The 22,196-nt window shown below is 38.3% G+C and overlaps 1 protein-coding gene across 5 annotated transcripts in view; it reads left to right on the top strand.

The window, feature by feature from the left end:
• The window catches only part of ARNTL2 (aryl hydrocarbon receptor nuclear translocator like 2), a 101,758-nt gene that overhangs the window by 34,455 nt on the left and 45,107 nt on the right, over positions 1 to 22,196 (top strand). For 2 of the 5 annotated variants that reach the window (XM_032855196.1, XM_032855198.1), the window contains exons 2-5: positions 2,214 to 2,364; positions 4,089 to 4,190; positions 14,732 to 14,770; positions 17,921 to 18,078. In XM_032855196.1, coding sequence (XP_032711087.1) covers positions 2,214 to 2,364; positions 4,089 to 4,190; positions 14,732 to 14,770; positions 17,921 to 18,078 — 450 coding nt within the window. Of the gene's footprint in view, positions 1 to 2,213; positions 2,365 to 4,088; positions 4,191 to 14,731; positions 14,771 to 16,251; positions 16,271 to 17,920; positions 18,079 to 22,196 lie in introns of those variants that run through there. The other 3 variants (XM_032855197.1, XM_032855199.1, XM_032855200.1) reach the window with 3 other exon arrangements.

Here is a 22,196-nt window from a genome sequence, read left to right as displayed (position 1 = left end):
GCCTCCTTGTGATCTCTGTCAAATAAATAAATAAAATCTTAAAAAAATATATTGATCAGTTTTACTTATTTTTGAACTTTATATAAATCTTTTTTTTAAAATGTACTTTGGGTGCCTGGGCAGCTCGATTGGTTAAGCCCTTGGGGTGTTGATTTCTGCTCAAGTCATGATCTCAGGGTCATGAGATGGAGCCCCATATTGGGCTGTGCTGGGTGTGGAGTCTGCTTGGGATTCTCTCTCTCCCTCCCCCCTTACCCCTCCCCCTTGCTTGTGTGCACATGTGCACTTTCCCTCTCAAAAAAAATTTTTTTTAATTAAAAACGAAAAACATGATGTATGTTTTTAGCTATGACTCTTTTTTGCCTAGAATTATTATTTTGAGATTCATCCATGTTGATATCAGTACATAATTCATTGTAACTGCCATTAGTATTTCATTTAGTAAACAAACAATCCATCTATTGAAGGAAATTTAGCTTCCAGTTTTCTCAGGTTTTTATTTTTGTTTTTCAATTATAAGAAAGTGCTACCAATGCATTTTTTTATACATGTCTCTTAATATGCATGGAGTTTATCTATGTACCTAGGACTGGAATGCTGAATCACATGTTATATGAATATCCCACTTTTTAGGTAATACAAAAGTGGCTTCGGTTGTAGCAATTTATGTTCCCACCAGCAAAACAGAAAACTTCCCATTCCTTCACATCTTCACTTACACTTGGAGTCCTACAACTTTTCCATTGTAGCCGTGGGATGGGGATGCCACTGTAGTTTACTTTGGATCTTCCTGATTGTTAATGAATTCTGCTTTGAACGAGTTATTTGTGTATTTCTTAATTTTTGAAGATATAGGGATTTTCTATTATCTTTTTGTTACTGATGTCTAGCATAATTACACTGAGTCAGTAAATGTTTGATGTAGGATATCATTCTTTTGAAACTGTTAAGACGTGCTTTTTGTCCAGTATATTGTCAGTTTTTATAAATGCTCCATTGGTGCTGCCAAACAGAAACTGGCTAAGAGTAGGGGACTGTAGATGTCTATGAGTCCAAGCTTGTCCATTGTGTGGATCAAATTTTCTACATCAGTGTTTCTGAATGCTTGATCTGTTAGGTACTGCTAGAGAGATGTTAAAAATCTCCCACTCTTGTAAATTTATTGCATTCTCTTTGTTAATACTTCTTATATATTTTCAATCTATGTTGTAAGTTACAGATGATCTTTAACCTAGTTATATCCATTTTAATATGAGAAATACAGTTACTCAGGGAGACCTACTTTTGGAATATCTGTTATTTTTAGTTCAATGATTCTTATTTTTATATTTTATAAAGCATTTAATAAATCACACTTTATACAAGAAGGATTTTATCATCATATTTTGCAGTTTAGGGTTAAAAATATTCACATCCCTTGATGTTATTCTGGGATGCCATCTCAATGAAATAACCAGTAAATGAAAAGCTTTATGTACCACAACACATATTTGTGATGGTTGAAAGAAACATAGATTGTCACAATAGAAGAATGTTTAAGTAGCAGGGCACCTGGGTGGCTCAGTCAGTTAAGCAACTGACACTTGATTTTGGCTCAGGTCATTATCTCGGAGTCATGTGTTCAAGCCCCTCATCACACTCCACACCAAGTGGGGAGTCTGCTTGGGATTCTCTCTCCCTCTCCCTCTGCTCCTTCTGCTGCTTTTGCACATCAATCTCTTGCTATAAATAAATACATACATAAATAAATAAAATCTTTAAAAAAAGAATGTTTACATACTACAACACAAAGAATTTGTAATAGTACTATAAAGTTATCACAGTGATTTGTAAATAAAGTAGAATATACCATATGCTATGATTTCAATTACTTTAATGACAACTATGGAAAAAATTCTAAAGGGAAATATCCCTAAATAGTAACATCAGTTGGTGATATATGATTTCCCTCTTCCTTTCTATTCTTTGCATTTTCCCTATTTTCTACAATCTTTTTACAATAAACAGTGGAAATAAGCTTAAAAATATGGACTAACAAATATATTTCTAACTAGTATTTGAGTATTCATAGTTTGTCTTTCATTTTATGTTATGTTGTAATTGATATTTTTAAAATATAAAGATAAAAACCACTTAAAGCGTGTGATAGGGATATGTATAAAGTCAAAGTTGATGTTAAAAATAGATGTGTTATTGTGCTTTATCTCTCATAGACAGAATACTCCTTGAAGAGAACCAGTGCATTTCTCCTGTGGTTTCTAGTCATATGAGCACATGGACAAAACCAACAGCTGTTGGATCCCTCAGCCCACATGTGATAGAGTTCCCAAGAAAACGAAAAGGAAGTGACTCAGGCCCATCCCAGTAAGTGAATTTATTCCTTTAAGCCCATGAAATCTTTCATTCTAAGGGGGAAGAAAAGATTACTTTTTATTTTTATTTTTATTTTTTTTAAGATTTTATTTATTTATTTGAAAGAGATCACAAGTAGGCAAGAGAGGCAGGCGGGGGTGGAGGGAGGCAGGCTCCCTGTTGAGCAAAGAGCCCAAGGTGGGGCTCGATCCCAGGACCCTGAGATCATGACCCGAGCCGAAGGCAGAGGCTTTAACCCACTGAGCCACCCAGACGCCCCCAAAAGATTACTTTTTAAATCATCAATTTAAAAATGTTACATGGTAACATTTGGATAGGGACAATTACTTATCCACCCAACCAACCACCACCCGTCACTGACTGATCTGTAACTTTTCCATCCAACTTGGAAGCTTATTAGGTATCTAGGGAGGGTCAGTTGGAGTCTGAAAGACATAGGAACATAGGGTTAATTTGCTTAACATTTATGGTTACAGCACGATACTAACCTTCCTAACTGAATTGCTTAACCATGAGGAGAACATCTTTCTGTGTGTTTCACTTAACAAATACCACGTTGCTTCTTTCCTTATCCATCACTTGGTTATAATAACCAACTCTTGGTCATCTGTGGCCAGTTGAATCATATAAAACTCTTGTTTTCCATGTTTATTAAGCCAAGTAGATAACAAAGTCAATGTTGAGGATATCTGCTTTCTTGTTTACTTTCATTGCTTAACGCAGCTTGCAGCCCCAAATATTCTTTAATAAACTCCCCAAAGCTAGGGTTTGTATGGTGAAAATGATAAGGCAAAGTAAATATGACGATCTAGAGTACTCCATTTTAGGCTGGTACTTTACATAAATGAGAAAGTTGATGATAGGTCTCCATGAAGGAAGGGAAAAGTTTTGAATATGGGGACAAGATGACATACTGGAAGCAACCAGCTCTTTTTAAGACTGTTCTTTCCAATATACTTTCTGATTTAGTTAAAACTCCCAAGACAGCAGAATCAGTGTTTATTCAAATGTAAGAACCAGTGCATTTCCCAAGCCACGTATAAATGACCTGAAGGTTACCTACTGTTCTGGGTTGTCTGTATTCTCTCAGACTGTTCTACTAATGTGAATGTTCATAAATAACTACAGTTGACCAAGTGACTGGTCTAGAACTGTTTTCCGTTTTACATCCTGAATCAGCAGTTTGTAGTCCCCACTCAGCTCAAGCTCGAAGTGACTGCTGTTCCTTTTTATTTTCTTTTTCTTCGGAATCATAAGCACCGTTGTTCTTTTTTAGTATCCAGATAAGACTGTGAGCTGCTGAAGTGGAGGTGTGAGTCCTAGAGGCGACAGTTTTATGCCCCAGAGCCGGCATGGCTGCGACCTTCAGCGGTTTGGGGAGTGAATGCGAAGTGGAGTCCGTGGAAGGGGAAGTAATGGAAACATGCAAAGTACGGGCAGATAGTGATTTTTTGGCAGGAGACAACACTGAAGATTAGCCAGTTGCCCACAGTTTAGAAAATGAAGCCCGGATGCAGGAATATCGAGTGGCTTGCCTAACGTTACACAAGTAGTTAGAACTCCTGACTGTTAGTGTGGTACTTTCTTCATTACACCCTGCTTCCTGTCTCTCTGCAACTGGATGGGGTAGGGGACTTGTGGCACATGAGGATAATCATGCTGTCCATTTCCCAACATGTATGGGTAGAGGTGACCCAAGACCTCCTTCCTTCCAGGTCAGGACTCATGACAGAAAAAGTGGTGGAAAAGCTCTCTCAGAATCCTTTTACCTATCTTCTTTCAACAAGGATAGAAATATCAGCATCCCGTAGCAGCAGGTAAGTCCTGGACTTCCATTTGACATAATCCCTACTTGAAGAAAGCATGTAATGGCAGTAGACAGAAGTGTATATACATCCCACTTATTTGCTCATTGTCTGCCTTAGAGCTTCTCCATTCTGCCCCAATCCTTCTTTCATTCCACCGTTTTCCATTCCTCTAGTGAAATGATGGATGTCAAAGTACTTTATACGTTTTACAAAGTACTGATTGTATAGCATCCTTTCCAGAGACTCAGGGCATGAAAGCCAGTCAGTAGACATGAAGTTGATTTCATTGGTGGAGCCCCAGAATATTGGGCATTTTTAAACAAAGAAGAATGTATGAGAATGTTTGCCATTTCTGCAGCACTCTTGGTTTGAAGGGAGAGCTGATTCTTTTAAAGGGTCATTGATGAGGATTCCCTGGAAATATAGTCATTAAATATTTCTTGAGTACCTACTATGTGACACCCAGTGGACTAGGAGGGAGAAATACAAAGAAAAAGGAAACATGTACAAATGAGAAACAGGTAAGTATTACACATTATGATAACTGCCATAATACATACCCCAGGTACCCTGACAACAAGGACAGTTGGGCATTTAAATAAGACTGGGATTAGGAGGGAAGGACAGCTTCCTGCAGAGGTTGATTTAAGCTAAGTTTTAAATGAAGAAGGGAAGTGAGTCATTCTGAGCAGGAGTAGAGGAGGTACTTTAGGTGGAAGGAAGAACTGTGCATAGGCATAGGGCATGGAATATGAAATAGCACCTGCTCATCAGGAAACAAGTGGCTGTCACAATAGAGCAGAGGCTGTACTCAGAGGTGGGTGAGCTGTGAGACTTGGGAAATGAACATGGACTAGGTCAAAGAGATCTGTTGAACTAAAGAATACAGAAATCATCTTGCATGCAGTCGGGAAAACACAAGGATTTTAAGCTTGTCAAATTACATTTAAACAAAAATTGTGGGCCTTTGGACTTTTTTTATTTGGTAAAATATATATATCATAAAAATTGCCATTTCAACCATTTTTAACGTACAATTCAGTGGCATTAGTTACAGTCACAGTGTTGTACAACCATTACTACTGCCTATTTCCAAAACTTTTTTTTATTACCCCGACTAGAAACTCCATATGCATTAAATAATAATATTCCATACCTTGTTTCCTTCAGTCCCTGGTAACCTCAGACTACTTTCTAGCTCTATGATTTTGCCTATTCTAGATATTTTACATAAGTAGGGTCATGCAATGTTTATCCTTTTTTGTCTGGCTTATTTCACTTAACGTATTTTCAAGTTTTCTGTACATTATAGCATATATCAGAAATTCATTCTTTTTATGGCTAACATTCCACTGTATGTATATACCACATTTCTGTAACAATGTCACATTAATATCAGGTGTACAGCCTAGTCAACTTCTCTATACATTATGCTATGCTTACCACATAGCTGCAGTCTGTCACATATACTGCAATTTCAGTATCATTGACAATATTCCCAGTGCTGTGCCTTTTATTCCCATGACTTATTCATTCTATAAGTGGAAACCCATATCTCCCACACCCCTTACCATTTTTGCCCATTCCCCACCCTCCTTTCCTCTGGAAGCCATTAATTCTCTGTATTTATAGGTCCGATTCTGCTTTTAGTTTATTCATTTGTTTTTTAGATGCCACATGAATGAAATCATATGGCTTTTATCTTTCTCAGTCTGACCATTTCATTTAGCTTAATACACTGTAGGACCATCCATGTTGCAAATGGTAGGATCTCATCTTTTATATGGCTGTGGAATATTCATGTGTGTGTGTGTGCGCACACGCTCACGTGTATGTGTACTACTACTTCTGTCTATTGATGGACCCTTAGGTTGCTTCCATATCTTGGCTACTATAAATAATGTTGCAATAAACATAGGGGTTCATGTATCTTTTTTAATTAGTGCTTTGGTTTTCTTGGGTAAATACCCTGTAGTGGCATTCTTGAATCATATGATATTTCTGTTTTTAATTTTTCTGATAATTTTTCCATAAAATTATCCATATCCATAGTGCTTTCCACAGTGGCTATACTAATTTACAGCCTCACCACGAGGGTTTCATTTTCGGTACATCCTCTCCAACACTTGTTATTTCTCATCTCTTTGTTTTCAGCTATTCTGATAGATGAAAAGTGTTATCTCGTGGTTTTGGTTTGCCTTTTTCTGATGATTAGGGATTAGCATCTTCTCTTGTGTCTATTGGCCATCTGTATGTCTTTGGGAAAATGTCTATTCAGGACCTCTGCCCATTTTTAAATCAGATTGTTTGCTTTTTGGGTGTTGAGTTGTGTAAGTTCTTTTTTATTTTGGATATTAATACCTTATTGGATATGGAATTTGAAAATATCTTCTCCTTAGTAGGTTGCCTTATTATATGAAAGCCGCACAAAAGCTTTTAATTTTGATATAGGTCCAATAGCTTATTTTTGCTTTTGTTTCACTTGTGTTAGGAGGAATATCTAGAAAAATATTGTTACAGCCAACATCAGAAAAATTACTGCCTGTGTTCTCTTCTAGAATTTTTATGGTTTCAGTTCTCACATATAGGTCTTTCATCCATTTTGAGTTTATTTTTGTGAAATAGTGTTAGAAAGTGTTCCAGTTTTCCCAACACCATTTATTGAAGAGACTTTCTTTTGCCCCTGGCATAGTCTTGCCTCCTTTGTCATACATTAATTGACCATGTAGTGGTGGGTTTATTTCTGGCCCTTTATTCTTTCCCTTCGATCCGTGTGTCTGTTTTTGTGCCAGTACCATAGTGTTTTGATTACTATAGCTTTGTAGCATATCTTGAAATCTGGAACTGTGATACCTTCAGTTTTGCTCTTTTTCAAGATTGCTTTGGCTATTCAGCATCTTTTGTGGTTCCAGACCCATTGCAGGATTGTTTGTTGTAGTTCTGAAAAATGCTCTTGGTATTTTTTTTTTCCTTTTTAATTAATTAATTTATTTATTTGACAGTGAGAGAAGGAGAGAGAGCACAAGTGGGGGGAGCAGCAGAGGGAGAGGGGGAAGCAGGCTCCCTGCTGAGCAGAGAGCCCGATGCGGGACTCAATCCCAGGATCCTGAGATCATGACCTGAGCCGAAGGCAGAGGCTTTACCCACTGAGCCACCCAGGTGCCCCAATGCTCTTGGTATTTTGATAGGGATTGCATTGAATCTTTACATTGTCTTGGATAGAAGGGACATTTTTTTTAATTTAAATTCAATTGGCCAACATATAGTCCATCGGTAGTTTTTGGTGTGATGTTCAATGATTCATTCGTTGCATATAACAATATTAATTCCATGAACACAGAGTATCTTTCCATTTATTTGTGTCTCCTTTAGTTTCTTTCATCAAAGTCTTTACAGTTTCCAGAGCACCCATCTCTCACCATCTTGGTTAAATTTATTCCTAGGTATTTTAGTCTTTTTGGTGAAATTGTAAATGGGAGTGTTCACTTAAAATCTCTTTCTGCTAGTTTGTTATTAGTGTATAAAAATGTAAAAAAAATGCAGTGAATTTCAGTATATTAATTTTGCATCCTGCAACTTTACTGAATTTACTAGTTTTAATAGTTTTTTGATGGAGTCTTTGGGGTTTTCTATATGTATGTAGAATCATGTCTGCAAATAGTGACAGTTTCACTTCTTCCTTACTGATATGATTGCCTCTTATTTCTTTTCCTAGTCTGATTGCTCTGACTAGGACTTCCAACACCATCTTGAATAAAAGTGGTGAGTGGACATCCTTGTGTTGTCCCTGATCTTAGTGGAAAATCTCTTAGTCCTTCATCACTAAGTATGATGTTGACTGTGGTTTTTTCACGTATGGCCTATATTATGTTGAGATATGTTCCCTCTAAACCCACTTTGTTGAGAATTTTCATCATGAATCGGCGTTCAATTTTGTCAAATACTTTTTTTTAAAATCTAGAGAAAATCGTGATTTTTTTTTAAAAAAAGACTTATTTATTTTAGAGAAATTGAGAGTATTAGCAGGGGGAGAGGCAAAGTGAGAGGGAGACAAGCAGAGTCCCCACCGAGCAGGGAACTCTACACAGAGCTTGATCCCAGGACCCTGAGATCATGATCTGAGCCAAAACCAAGAGTTGGATGTTTAACTGACTTAGCCACCCAGGTGCCTTGAGAAGATTGATTTTTATTCTTCATTTTGTTGATATGGTGTATCATGTTGGTCGATTTGCAAATATTGACCCATCCTTGCATCCCCAGAATAAATCTGTTTGATCATGGTAAATGATATTTTTAATGTATTGTTGAATGTGATTTGCTAATATTTTGTTGAGGATTTTTGAATCTATGTTCATCAGAGATATTGGCTTGTAGTTGGTGTGTGTGGTGTCTTTGGTTTTGGTATCAGGGTAATGCTAGTCTCATGGAATTTATTAGAAAGCTCTCCTTCTATTTTTTTGGAATAGATTAAGGACAATGGGTATTAACTCTTCTTTGAATATTTAGAATTCACCTGGGAATCCATCAGGTCCTGCACTTTTTTTTTTTTCTTTTAAAGAGTGTGTGAGTGGATTTGGGGTGCAGAGAGGGAGAGGGAGAATCCTAAGAAGGCTCAATGCTCAGCTCAGTCTCACAACTGTGAGATCATGACCTGAGCTGAAATCAGGAGTCAGATGCTCAACCAACTGAGCCACGCAGGTACCCTGGATATTTTTCTATTATCAGTTCAATTTTATCACTAGTAATTGGTCTGTTTAGATGTTCTATTTCTTCTTGATTCAGTTTTAGAATATTGTATGTTTCTAGGAATTTATCTATTTCCTCTAGCTTGTCTAATTTTTGTTATGTGATTTTTGTAGTATTTTCTTATAATCCTTCCATATTTCTGTACTGTTCTTAGTTTTCTTCCTTTGTTTCTAATTTTATTTATTTGCCCCCCCTTTTTTTTTCCTTGATGAGTCTGGCTAAGGGTTTATCAATTTTGTTTACCTTTTCAAAGAACCAGCTCTTGGTTTTATTGATTTTTTTTTCTTTTTTTAAATTTTCAGTCTCTACATCATTTATTTCTCCTCTGATCTTTATTATTTCCTTCCTTCTACTCATCTTGGGCTTTGTGTCTCTTTTTCTAGTTCTTTTAGGTGTATGGTTAGATTGAGCTTTTTTCTTTGTTTTCTTTTTTTTTTTTTTTTTTTTTTGAGTTAGGCCTGTATAGGTATATATTTCCTTCCTTAGAATTGCTTTTGCTATATTCCAAAGATTTTGGACTATTGTATCTTCATTTTTCTCTATGTACTTTTTAATTTTTTCTTTGATTTCTTTGTTGACCCATTGTTGTGTAGCTTCCATGTGTTTATGGGGTTTTTAGGGGTTTTTTCGTGCTTGATGTCAAAGTTTCATACAGTTGTGGTTGGAAAAGATGCATGGTATGGATTTCAGTCTTCTTAATTTATTGAGACTTGTTTTGTGACCTAATATCTGGTGTATTCTGCAGAATGTTTCATGTGCACTTAAAAAGAATGTGTGTTCTGTTACTTTTAGATGGAATGTTCTGTATATGTGTGTGTTAAGTCCATCTGGTCTAATGTGTTGTTCAAAGCCACTCTTTCTTTATTGATTTTCTGCCTGGATGAAATGCCCATTGATGTAAGTGGGGGTGTTAAAGTCCTCTGTCATTACTGTATTACTGTCAGTTTCTCTATGTTCATTAATGTTCACTTTCTGTATTTAGGTGCTTCTATGTTGGATGCATGGATATTTGCAATTGTTCTATCCTCTTTTTGGATTGATCCCTTTATCAATACATAATGGCCTTCTATGAGTCTTGTTACAGTCTTTATATTAAGGTCTATTTTGTTTGATACAAGTATTGCTACCCTGGATGTATTTCCCCCCACTTCCATTTCCATGGAATATTTTTTCTATAGTTTTACTTTCAGTCTATATGTGTTTTTAGGTCTGAGGTGAGTCTTTTGTAGACAGCATTTTTTTTTTTATTTATTTCTGCCACCTTATATCTTTTGATTATAGCATTTAGGCCATTTAAATTTAAAGTAATTATTGATAGGAATGTACTTATTGCCATTTTTTTTTCTTGTTGTTTTTGTAGTTCTTCTCTTGTGTTTTTTTGTTTTGGTTTTTTTTTTTTTTTTTTTGAGATTGATGAGTTTCTGTAGCATTATATTTGGCTTTCTTTTTCCTTTTTGGTGTCTATTACAGGTTTTGTGCTACCGTGAGGTTCATATATCACATCCTAAGTATATGGCACTCTAAGTTGATAGTCATTTAAATTCAAACACATCCAGAAAAAAAAAAAAAAAAACTCTTATTTCACCCTTTCCTTCATGTTTTATGTATGTGCTGTCATATTTTCTTTTTATTCATAATTTTCTGTCATCTAATTATGACCACTTCTTTTCCACTTAAAGAAGTTCCATTAACAGTTCTTGTAAGTCTAGTTCAGTGGTAAAAAATCATTTTGGGGGGAATTTCAATTCTGAATGATACCCTTGCCAGGTAGAGTATTCCTGGTTGTAGGTTTTTTCCATCAGTACTTTGACTATATCATGCCACTTTCTTTTGACCTACAAAGTTTCTGCTGAAAACTCGGCTGATAGCCTTATAGGGGTTTTTCTTGTAGGTAACTTTTTGCCTCTCTCTTGCTACCTTTAAAAGTCTCTCTTTATATATTTATTTTTTAAGTAGGCTCTATGTCTAATGTGGGGTTTGAACTCACAACCCTAAGATCAAGAGTAGTATGCTGTACTGACTGAGCCAGCCAGGTGCATCCAAAGTCTTGCTTTATCTTTAACCTTCGGCATTTTAATTATTATGTGTCTTGGTTTGGACCTCCTTGGGTTCATCTTGCTTAGAACTCTGTGCTTCTTGAAACTAGGTATCTATTTCCTTCCTATGGTAGGGAAATTTTCACCCATTACTTCTTCAAATACATATTTTCCTTTCTCTCTTGCTGCTGCTTCTAGGTTTCCTGTAATGGGAATGTTTTTTCACTTACTGCTAAGAGCTCTCTTAATCAACCTTCATTTGTTTATTATTTTCTCCTTCTGTCATTCAGCTTGTGTGCTTTTCATTAGCCTGTTTTTCCATATTGCTGATATATTCTGCATCCTCTAATCTACTGTTGATTCTCTCTAAAGTATTTTTTATTTCAGTTACTGTATTATTCAGCTCTGATTGGTTCTTTTTTACATTTTTTATTTATTGAAAGTCTCGCTGTGAAGTTCACTCTTCTCCAGCCTAGTGAGCAGCTTTATGATCATTAAATTCTTTATCAGGCATATTGTTTATCTCCATTTCATTTAGCTCCTTTCTCTGAGGTTTTGTCTTGTTCTTTCTTTTGGAGCATATTTCTGTCTCTGCATTTTGCCTGACTCCCCATGTTTGTTTCTATGAATTAAGCAGAATAACAACTTCTGAATTTGAAGGAAGGCTTGGTGCACTTGGCGACTTTCACTGGCTGGAGATGTGGCTGGCATGGGTTGGGTGTCTCAGGACTCTCCACATAGTAGGCATTGTGGCAGGATAGCTGAAGTGGGTACAGGTCAGTGTGGTCCCTGGGCCTTCCTGCAGCAGGTGCCCTGGCAGGATAGTTAAAGCTAGAGTGGGTGCATGCTGGGGTGTCCTGAGGTTCTACACCTAGAGGGAACCTTGGCAGTGTAGCTGATGCTGACGTGGGTATTATTCAGGGTATCCTGGAGCTCTCCACACAGAGGGCACCCTGGCAGGACAGGTGAAGCTGAAGTGGGTGTATGCCAGGGGATTCCAGGGCTCTCTGTGGAGTGGGCGCCCTATCCCGTGTGTTGCAAACTTCCAGGTTCTATACACTGAGGGCACTCTGGAAGGATGGCTGAGGTGAAGGGAAGCTGAGATTTCTGGGGTACTATTTGCAGGGGGTGCCCCAGTGGAGTGGCTGGAGCTGAAGCAGTGTGTAGACCAGGAGACCCTTGAGTTCTTTGTACAGAAGGTGTCCTGGTAGGATATCTGAAGTGGGTGCAAACAGGTATGTTCTAGGACTCTCTGTAGAGATAGTGCCTTGGAGGGGCGTCAGCTGGAGCTGAGGCAGGGTACATGCCTGCCAGGGAGGGGTTCTGGAGTCCTCTGCACAGGGGTTGCCATATGGCACATTTTGTTTATCCATTCATCTGCTGGTGAACATTTAGGTTGTTCCTATCTTTTGGCTACTGTGAATAATGCTGTGATGAATGTTGATGTACCAGTATGTGTTTGGGTCCTTGCTTTAAATTCTTTTTGGTATATACTCAGGAGACTTTCTGGGTCATATGGTAATCCTATGTTTAGTTTCTGAGGAGGCACAAAAACTGTTTTTGACAGTGGCTGTACCCACCAGCATTGCATTTACATTACACCAGCATATACGTTCCCACCAGCAATGTGTGAAGGATGCAGTTTCCCCATATTGCTGATATTTGTTATTGTCCATTTTTAAAAAGAATATAGCTACCTTACCAGGTGGGAAGTGGTACAGACTTCTATGTTCAAAGAATCACTTGGGAAACAACACAGAGGATGGGCTGAAGTGGGGAAACCCAGGAGGCAGAGAAAATAGCTGAGAAGTTTTGCCAGGGATTGTTTTCTGAGCATTGGTCTAAGAGAGTAAGGTCCTGGACAGCAGGGGATGGAAAGGGAAGGGCATGTTATGAGAAGTTTAAAAGAGAATTCATGATTGTTGGTTAAGGAGAGCAGGCATACAGGAAGTGTCCAAATTTTCTGACTTGGTTACCTATGTGGAGGATGTTATATGCTGAGATCAAGGGATAGAGGGTGAATTCAGTTTCGGACACAATAAGGACATGGTGATTCTCAGTTCTTCAACCGGGTAGTTGGATATGAGGAACTGGTACTTAGGGGTGACACCTGGTCTAGAGATAGAGATTCACACATTTCTAATGTTCAGGAAGCCATTGCAGTGATTGGCATGGATGCGGTCACTGGGGGAAGTGTAGAGAGTGGGAAGATTTGGGGACTGAGGATATAGTCTGGGGGGACTCACGCCTAAACACTGTAAAAGGAAGAAGGAAATCCTACCCCAAATGTGAGAAGACGTGGCCCTGAAGTAGGGTAGTGTCTCAGAAACCAAAGGAAGAAGGTTTTAAAAAGAGGAAGGCATGAAAAGGAGCAAATCTGGAGAAAGTTTTGATTGCATTTGCACTTACCTAGGTTGATGCTGCAAACAAGGAATGAATTGTTTGGCTAATATATGATTGTGCCTTTTCTCTGTTCTACCAGGGACCATTAAATAATAGTATGTTTGGATTTCATAAGTATAGTAGGTTTGGATTTCACCATTTCTTTTGAGTTTTTTTTTTTTTCCCTTGGTAGTTCAGTTGACACTGTTAAGATTTGTGTGTGCAACACACAAATTCCACAAAGGACTCAGTGCTCACTATGATATATGTACTTACCATCTATCAGGATATAATGTTATTACAATATTCTTGACTATACTCCCTACGCTATACTTTTCATTCCTGTGACTTTTTTAAGATTCTATTTATTTATTTGACTGACAGAGATCACAAGTAGGCAGAGAGGCAGGCAGAGAGAGAAGAGGAAGCAGTCTCTCCGCCAAGCAGGGAGAGCCCCTATGTGGGTCTCGATCCCAGGACGCTGGGATCATGACCTGAGCCGAAGGCAGAGGCTTTAACCCACGGAGCCACCCAGGCACCCCTCCTGTGACTTACTTATAACTGGAATTTTGTACCTCTTAATTCCCTCCACCTATTTTGCCCATCCCCTCATCTACCTCCCCTCTGGCAATCACCAGTTTGGTCTCTGTATTTAAGAGTCTATTTTTGTTTGTTCTGATACATTTGGTAATATATTTTTTAAAATATGCATTTTTAAAAACTATTCAGCCTGCATCATTTTTTAATGTGGAACGTATTCTGTCACCATCAGTATATTCTGCTATAGTAGTGATCTGGTGGTAACTACACGTCTTACATACACATACACACATGTGTGTATATATACATATATAGCCCCACACGCATATAGACATTTGGCATATTCTGCTAGAGAATATACTACTGTGACTATTAATATTATTGCCAAGTGACCGGAGTTTCCAGTTTTCAATGATATTTTTAATTAAAAAATAAATTTTAACAAAATAAATTCCTTTTCGTTCATTTTTAGGCTATTTTAATATCATCACTACAAAATTTTTGGTGGAGCCAATTGTCTAAAAATTATTCTATTTAATATTATTCATATGAATATTATATTTCTCGGGACTCACATGAGATAATTTTTGTTCATTGCAAGTTAACAGTTTTCTTTGCCCTGATGGGGAAGAGGGGCCTGTGAGCCTCAGGAGAACCACCCCCACCACTTGTGTCAACAGTAATAATCATTTCCAGTCATTAGGAGCTCAGGGTAGCATTTCTAACTAAAGACTTAATAGGACTTAGGATGTAGGATGATGGTACTTAATCTCACCTTTATTCTCTTTCAAGAATGACATAAAAGCTGTTTCATGTAGTTTGACACTTTATCCTGCTTTTTTGTAGACTGGAAGATGGTGAACGAGTAAAAACAAAGTCCTTCAGGTACACTGAACCGTTGAGATTGGTAGATGGTGGGTGGAAAATGTTGCAGATACAAACCTTTAGCCAAAGTAAAAAGTGACACCAAGATAGAATTGATTCACGAATATTAGGTCTCATTCCATATGCTCTGAGAAGTGGTAAATGTCAAGTACCTGTTACCTTTTCTATCTACTGGAATAACATTTGCCTTCATGTGCCTTTAAATTTTTCTTAGAGGGACTGTTTATTCTTTAAGCACTAGAGCAAAGCTGATCCATGCTGTAAAGAAATCCCAGTTACTTCTGAGGACCATCTGATTGTTAGTCTTTCTCAATTGTTTCAATATATTCCAGCATCAACAAAAATTATTCTAAATCTGGCAACATGGCCAAATCTCAGTTTTGCTTTTTCTTCATTTATTCTGATTTTGTATCTAATTTACAAAACACTGACAGGGATCAAAGTGGCAATAAGAGTATGCAGAATTAAGAGCCAGACCCCTGCCACTAAATTATCAGACAACCAGCCTCTGGTAAATAGGTCTTTCCCTAATACAGTCTTCCAGAAATCTTTTAGGTGCATCTCCCGCAAAAACTAGCTATTTTGCCTTCTTCTGGGTTTCCTAGCTCCTGCCATCGTCATTCATTGTTCTCCACAGGGCCTTGCTCCCACATGTTCTCACCTTTCTCTAACCTCTGCCTCAGAGACAGAAGACCCCATCTGCTGTACATTCCTGGAGCAGGCATCTCTGCCCATTGTTGGTGTCTGTCCTATTGGGTAATACTGGTAGAAATGAGAGGTGATAATTCTAGTAGGAGGATAACTCTAACATTCTTCTAAACATAAAATTTTAATCTAAAAATTGTTCCTGAATGGACCAAAGCATGAGTATATAACTAAATTTTATGTGAACATACATATAATTTGAATTCTATCCAGTTCACTCAAAAGTACTTATTTTGTTCCAGGAGTAGCGTGACCCAAGGGTGACTGGTTGGGTGGGAAGGGGAATATTATCTCCATTGGTTTTCATTAGTGTTCTCCCCTCCCCCACTCTTTTATGTGGAAAAATTAGATTTTCTTTCGTCTAATTTAAACTTCCCATAAAGACAGGTCAGAACAAGTCTCCTCCTTCTTTCCCATCAGATTGTACTTTTTAAACTCTTCTTATGTGGAAATTCCGGAAGCGCCACAATCTGACTGTTGTAGGAGAAACAGACAGATGTTTACAGTTAAGTGAGAAGAGTAGAAGAGCCTAACTCAAATGTAAAATGTAAATGTAAGATATACAATTTTCCCCTACATTTTACCATCCACAAAAAAGGTCTGATCAATGACCTCTTCCTGTTAATGGGCAACGTTTTTCTTTCCTTGTGACGTATTAAATAATACTGAATTTCCAGCAGATGGTGACTTAGGTCTGGTGACATGGTAGAAGGATAGAAGACATAGAGGCAGGTGAGAGAGGAAAGGGATTCATCATGTAGTAGTCACAGACAGTTTCCCAGAAGAATAACTGAGGTGGGTTTTGAAGAAGGAGGAGGATTTTTCCAACATAGAAGGGAAGGACATTATAAGCTTAGCAAAGAGCGAGTCAGAGGAGATGTGAGGTGACTTGGCATATGTGAGGACTAGCAAGTTGTTTGGCATTGCTGTGGAGTAACACATGGAGATGTAGGGAATGCACAGAGACATGGACCTGGAAATGGCACAAACCAAGTCATGGAGAACCTTGGGATGTCATGAGGGAGTTTGGCCCTTCCTCTTAGGCAGTGGAAATATATTTTAGCAGTTTGATGCAATGGAATTAGATGACTTCATTTGTTTTAGAGTGATAATTCTGGAAGTCAAGGTTTGTGTAGACTGAAAGGAGAAGACACTGGAAGTATAGCAGGTTAAAAGGCTTTTGGGGGTAGTGCAATGAGCTGTCACCTCATGATTCAAGGTGGTGACACAGTGGATGGGGAGGAAGAGAAGACCTATATAAGAACCATTTTAAGAACTAGAACCTATCGGAGTTTGTGATTATTTGGCTCTTCAGAGTGAAGAAGGAAGAAGGGTCTAGAATGAGCCTAGTGATATCAACAACCAAGATAAATTCTACAGGAATAAGTCAAGGGTAATGGAGGAAGGAGATATAAAATGGGGGTAAATTGTAAAGAACATATTCCGTATGGGCTTACCTGAGGTTTATGGCACTTGTGAATCATTTAAGTGTGTAGTTCAAGTTCTGAAGGTCAGGAATGAGGTGAAGTATGAACGAGTTAGAGATTTAATAGTAGCTTAGGAGCCACTGTAAAGCCTCTGAGAGAAGGAGCTATCTCAGGGTGAAGTTGTAAGGTGAGGAAAGAGTAGAGTCAACTGGGGAATCTTGGGGCACTGCTTTTAAGGAAAGAGGAAGAGCTGGTAAAGAGACAAGGGGACTGAGCGGAGCAGGGAGGGCAGCGGAGCAAGGGAGGGTCACGGGAGCCAGCGGAAGAATAAGGAATGTACGAATAAGGAATGTTATACTGTCAAATTCAAGGCAGAGATCAGCAAGGCCTTGCATAATATAAGGATGACCTCTGCTAGAAGTAGTGTCTGTGGGGCAGGGTTGCAGAAGGTTGATTTTAATAGATGGGTGGAAAGGTGCCTGCTTGAGAAGAGAAAAGAGAGGAGATGGTGTTCATCCAGGAAGCTGGCTGAGAAGGGAAGACAGTAGCAACGTTAAAATCCCTCAGAATGGGGAAAGGTGGAGTTTTTTCCCCAAAGAGAGAGATTTGCACACATTTGCAACGCCTTGGAAAGCTGCTGTAGAAGAGAATGAAGTTAAGATGCTAAAGCAAATACCAGAGAGCAGGGATCTGTAGTGAAAGGAAGAGCTGGGTAGCCTTCTAAGACTGAGGGAATTTCTAAAACTACTCATGCGGCCCTCAGACACATCTTAGTTCTTAAAGGTTTCTGGAAATAAGAGAGAATAAGAGGAAGGAGCAGGGGTAGTTGGTGGGATGAGAGATGAGTGCCATTTTGGTCTTCAGCAGCTCCCTCTTCTTCCCTGAACAAGGAGTGCAGGGCCAGAGTTGGGAGCAAGGAGGGTGTGCTGGCTGGCCTCCTCAGGCTCCAGCCAGCGCCTCCGTGGTAACCATGGGTCTGCTCATTGTTAAAAATAAAGGAGGTTCTTTTCCTTCTTAGAGAAGCTCATAGCCAAACCGAAAAGCGGAGGAGAGATAAAATGAATAATCTGATTGAAGAACTGTCAGCAATGATCCCTCAGTGCAATCCCATGGCACGGAAACTGGACAAGCTCACAGTGTTAAGAATGGCTGTCCAACACTTGAAATCTTTAAAAGGTGAGTTTGGAAATGGCTTCTGCACTTGGATTTGTTGTTGTTGTTTTTAAAGATTTTTTTTTAAGATTTTATGAAATCATAAAATGTTAAAGATTTTATAAAAATGTATTTATTTGAGAGAGAGTGACATGGTGATAGTGAGCAGGAGGAGGGAAGAGAGGGAGAAGCAGGCTCCCCACTGAGCAGGGAGCCTAATCCCAGGACCTTGGGATCATGACATGAGCTGAAGGCAGACACTGAACTGACTGAGCCACACAGGTGCCCCCGCACTTGGATTTGTGAAGTCCACCCTGTAATTGAGATCCCGGATTTGTTTTTGTGGTTGTGGCTCCTGAAACTCTATACAGGTGTGTCTTCCACTTTATAGGCATCAGTTTGCTTACAGGCATCAATTCTGATGCCTGCTCATATTCTGTATGTGGAGAGAATACTAATCTGGGTATTGAAAATCTTGGTTTCACTAAAAGCTTTATTTTAAATGCACACCCTGTGTCTTTCCATTTGTGTCATCTTCAATGTCTTTCATTGTCTAAGACATCTTCAATGTCTTAAGAGTTTTCAGAGTACAATCCTTCCACAGCCTCGGTAAAATTTATTCCTAGGTGCTCTATTCTTTTTGATGCAATGGTAAATAGAATTGTTCTCTTAGTTACCTGCTAGTTTGTTAATAATGTGTAGAAATGCAATGGATTTCTGTATGTTGATTTTGTATTCTGTAACTTTACTGAATTCATTTATTGTAGTTTTTTGGTGGAGACTTTAGGATTTTCTGTATGTAGTATCTTGTCATCTGCATATAGTGACAGTTCTACTCCTTCCTTACCAATCTGGATGTCTCTTATTTCTTTTTCTTATCTGATTCCTATGGCTAGGACTTCTAGTACTATGTTGAATAAAAGTAGTGAGAGTGGACACCCTTGTCTTGTTCCTGATCTTAGAGGAAAACCTTTCAGCTTTTCACCACTAAGGATTAAGTTAGCTCTGGGTTTGTCACTTATAGCATTTATACTATTTTGTTCCCTCTGTACCCACTTTGTTGAGTTTTTCTGAATGTCGAATTTGTCAACTGCTTTTCCTGCATCTGTTGAGGTGATCATATAATTTTTATCTTTCATTTTATAATGTGTGTTGTGTCGATTGATTTGCAGATACTGAACCATTCTTGCATCTCTGGAACAAATCCCACTTGATCATGGAGAATGATCCTTTTAATGTATTGTTAAATTTGGTATGGAAATATTTTGTTGAGGATTTTTGTGTTCATCAGGGATATTAGTCTGTAATTTTATTTTGTAGTGTCTGTTTTTGGTATCGGAGTAATGCTGGCATCATAGAATGAATTTGGCAGTTTTCCTTTCTCTTCTATATTTTGGAATGATTTGAGAAGGGGAGGTATTAACTCTTCTTTAAATGTTTGGTAAATTTCACCTGTGAAGCCTTCTGGCCCTAGACTTTTGGTTATTGAGAGTTCTTTGATTACTGGTGCAGCTTCATTGCTGGTAACCAGGTTGTTCAGATTCTTTCTTCGTGATTTAGTTTTGGGAGATTGTAGATTTCTAGAAATTTACCCATTTCTTCTAGTTTGTCTAATTTTTTTGCATAATTTTTATAGTAGTCTTTTTTTAATTCTTTGCATTTTTATAGTGTCAGTTGTAACTTCTCTTGCATTTCTGATTTTGATCCTTTGTCTTGATGAATCTGGCTAAAGTTTTAACAGTTTTATGTCTCAGTTTCATTTATTTCCACTCTGATCTTTGTTGTTTTCTGCCTTTTACTGACTGGATTTTGTTTGTTCTTTTTCTAGCTCCTTTTAGGTATAAAGTTAGGTTGTTTGAGATTTTTCTTCTTTCTTGAGGTGAGTCTATATCACTATAAATTTTCCTGTCAGAATTGCTTTTGCTGCATCCAAGAGATTTTGAACCATTGTCTCTAATTTCATTTGTCTTCATGTATTTTTTCCTTTCTTCTACGACTTCTTTGCTGATCCATTGGTTGTTTAGTAGCATGGTGTTTTTTTGGCCTCCACGCATTTGGGGTTTGGGGTTTTTTTTGGGGGGGGGGAGAATTGATTTCATTTCACTGTTGTAGTCAGAAAAGATGTTTGATTTCAGTTGTCTTTCTTTTAAATTTCTGTCTTCTTGTGATCTGTTCTGAGTAATGTTTCCTGTGCACTTGAATGTATATTGTTTTTGGATGGGATGTTTTGTGTATGTAGATCTGTTAAGCCCATCTTTTGTAACTGGTCATTCGAAGCCACTGTTTCCTTCTTTTCTTCTAGGCAATCTATCCATTGACCTAATAGGGTGTTAATGTCCCCTACTATTATTGTATCACTGTTAACTTCTCCCTTGATGTCTGTTAATGCTTGCCTTACATATTTAGGTACTCCAGTGTTTGATGCATATTTACAATTGTGATCTCCTCTTGTGAATAAATCCCTTTACTATTATTATGTAATGGACTTCTTTGTCTCTTGTTACAGTGTTTTGGAGTCTATTTTGTTGATATAATTGTTGCCACCCCATCTTTGGTTTTGCTTTCATTTGCATGGAATATCTTTTTCCAGTCCTTCATTTTCAGCCTGTGTCTTTAGTGCTGAAGTGAGTCTCTTGGGGGCAGCATGTGGTTGGGTCTCATTTTGTTATCCATTGTTATCCAAAAATCACCCTGTGATTTTTGATTAAATGTGATGCTCCAAAATAATTATTGATAGGTGCATATGGTCATTTTTAAAATCGTTTCCTGGTTATTTTTGTAGTTCTTCTCCATTCCCTTCTTCTTTTGATCCCTTCCCTTGTGATTTGAGGACTTTCTTTAGTGTTATGCACGGATTTCTTTTTTTTTTTTTTTTCCTGTATGTATTATAGGCTTTTGGTTGTACTAACCATGAATTTCATATATAACATCCTAAGTATGTAGCAACATATACCAAGTTGATGGTCTCTTCAACCACATTCTAAAAGCACTACATTTGTATTCCCCCTTTCCCCATTTTATACACATGTGGTCACATTTTATAGCTTCTTACTTTGTGTATTCCTTGACTAATTTTTGCAGATACCATTTTACGACTTTTGTCTTTTAACGATCAAACTAGCTTTATAAGTGGTTCATCCACCACCTTTACTCAGTTTTTACCACTGAAATTTTTTTCTTGCATAATTTTCTTGTCTTGGCCTTTTCTTCTCGGCTTAAGAAGTCCCTTTCACAAAAAATAGATACTTTAAATCACCTTCCTTAGATTTCCACATGCAGAATGGTGGCTGCTGTACTCCAGCTGGCTGACTATGTGCAAATCTGGAGGGCAGGCAGCTAGGAAAAGAAAGCACAGCCTTGATCGCTCTGATGCCAAGCAGAACAGCGCAAGTGTGAGGAATACTGCTTGGCAGGATCCTTTCAGGACTGTGACAGGAGGTCTCATTTTCATAACCATCCATTGTGAAACAGGATTCCCTTTTACCCACAACTGGATCTTGCATAAGTTGTATGCAATATTTCCCTTAAATCTTTTAGCAGTGAACATTTGCAGGCCCCACTGAGGTCATTTGATTGCAACTCTAAAATTACCCAACCATTTTCACATTCGCAATGCCTGGAGGGAGGAGAACCTAAGGGGGAAAGTCATGAATCCATCAACTAATTCAACAAACAGGCACCGAGCATCATGTAGGTTCCCGTCTGTGCTGGGAACTTGAAAAGAAAGGAACAAGATCTCTGAGCTCTTGGGGTTCATGGCAGGCGAAGGAGACAGACCCAGGCAAAGATCATTAAAATCCAGGGTGATAAATGCTACAGTGGAAGTAGAAGTGGGAGGAGCAACAAGAGAAGCTCAGTAGGGAGGATGGACTGTCTAATCCAGAGCAGATTCCTTACACCAGAGCACAAGTTTTTGCCAGTGGCCTTTCTGAGGTGCTCAAGGGCTCATCGCACACCCTGAGCAGACCCTTTAGTCAGTGTTGCCCACAAGTAAGAGGACTTCAGGCAACTGGGTCTGCCTGCCTTCCAGTGCCCTTACTGGAGTAGACCACCCAACTTGCTCCACAGAAACATGGACCCCACATCATCAGAGCCTGCGGAGCATGTTGTTTTAGTCCCTACATAATTACTTTAAAGACAAA

The sequence above is a fragment of the Lontra canadensis genome, unplaced genomic scaffold (genome assembly GCF_010015895.1).
Source record: "Lontra canadensis isolate GAN:19392208 unplaced genomic scaffold, GSC_riverotter_1.0 scaffold9, whole genome shotgun sequence".
In the NCBI taxonomy this organism is placed as follows: Eukaryota; Metazoa; Chordata; class Mammalia; order Carnivora; family Mustelidae; genus Lontra; species Lontra canadensis.
Note: the sequence above shows the minus strand (reverse complement) of the source record. Positions and strands in the feature narration are given on the sequence as shown.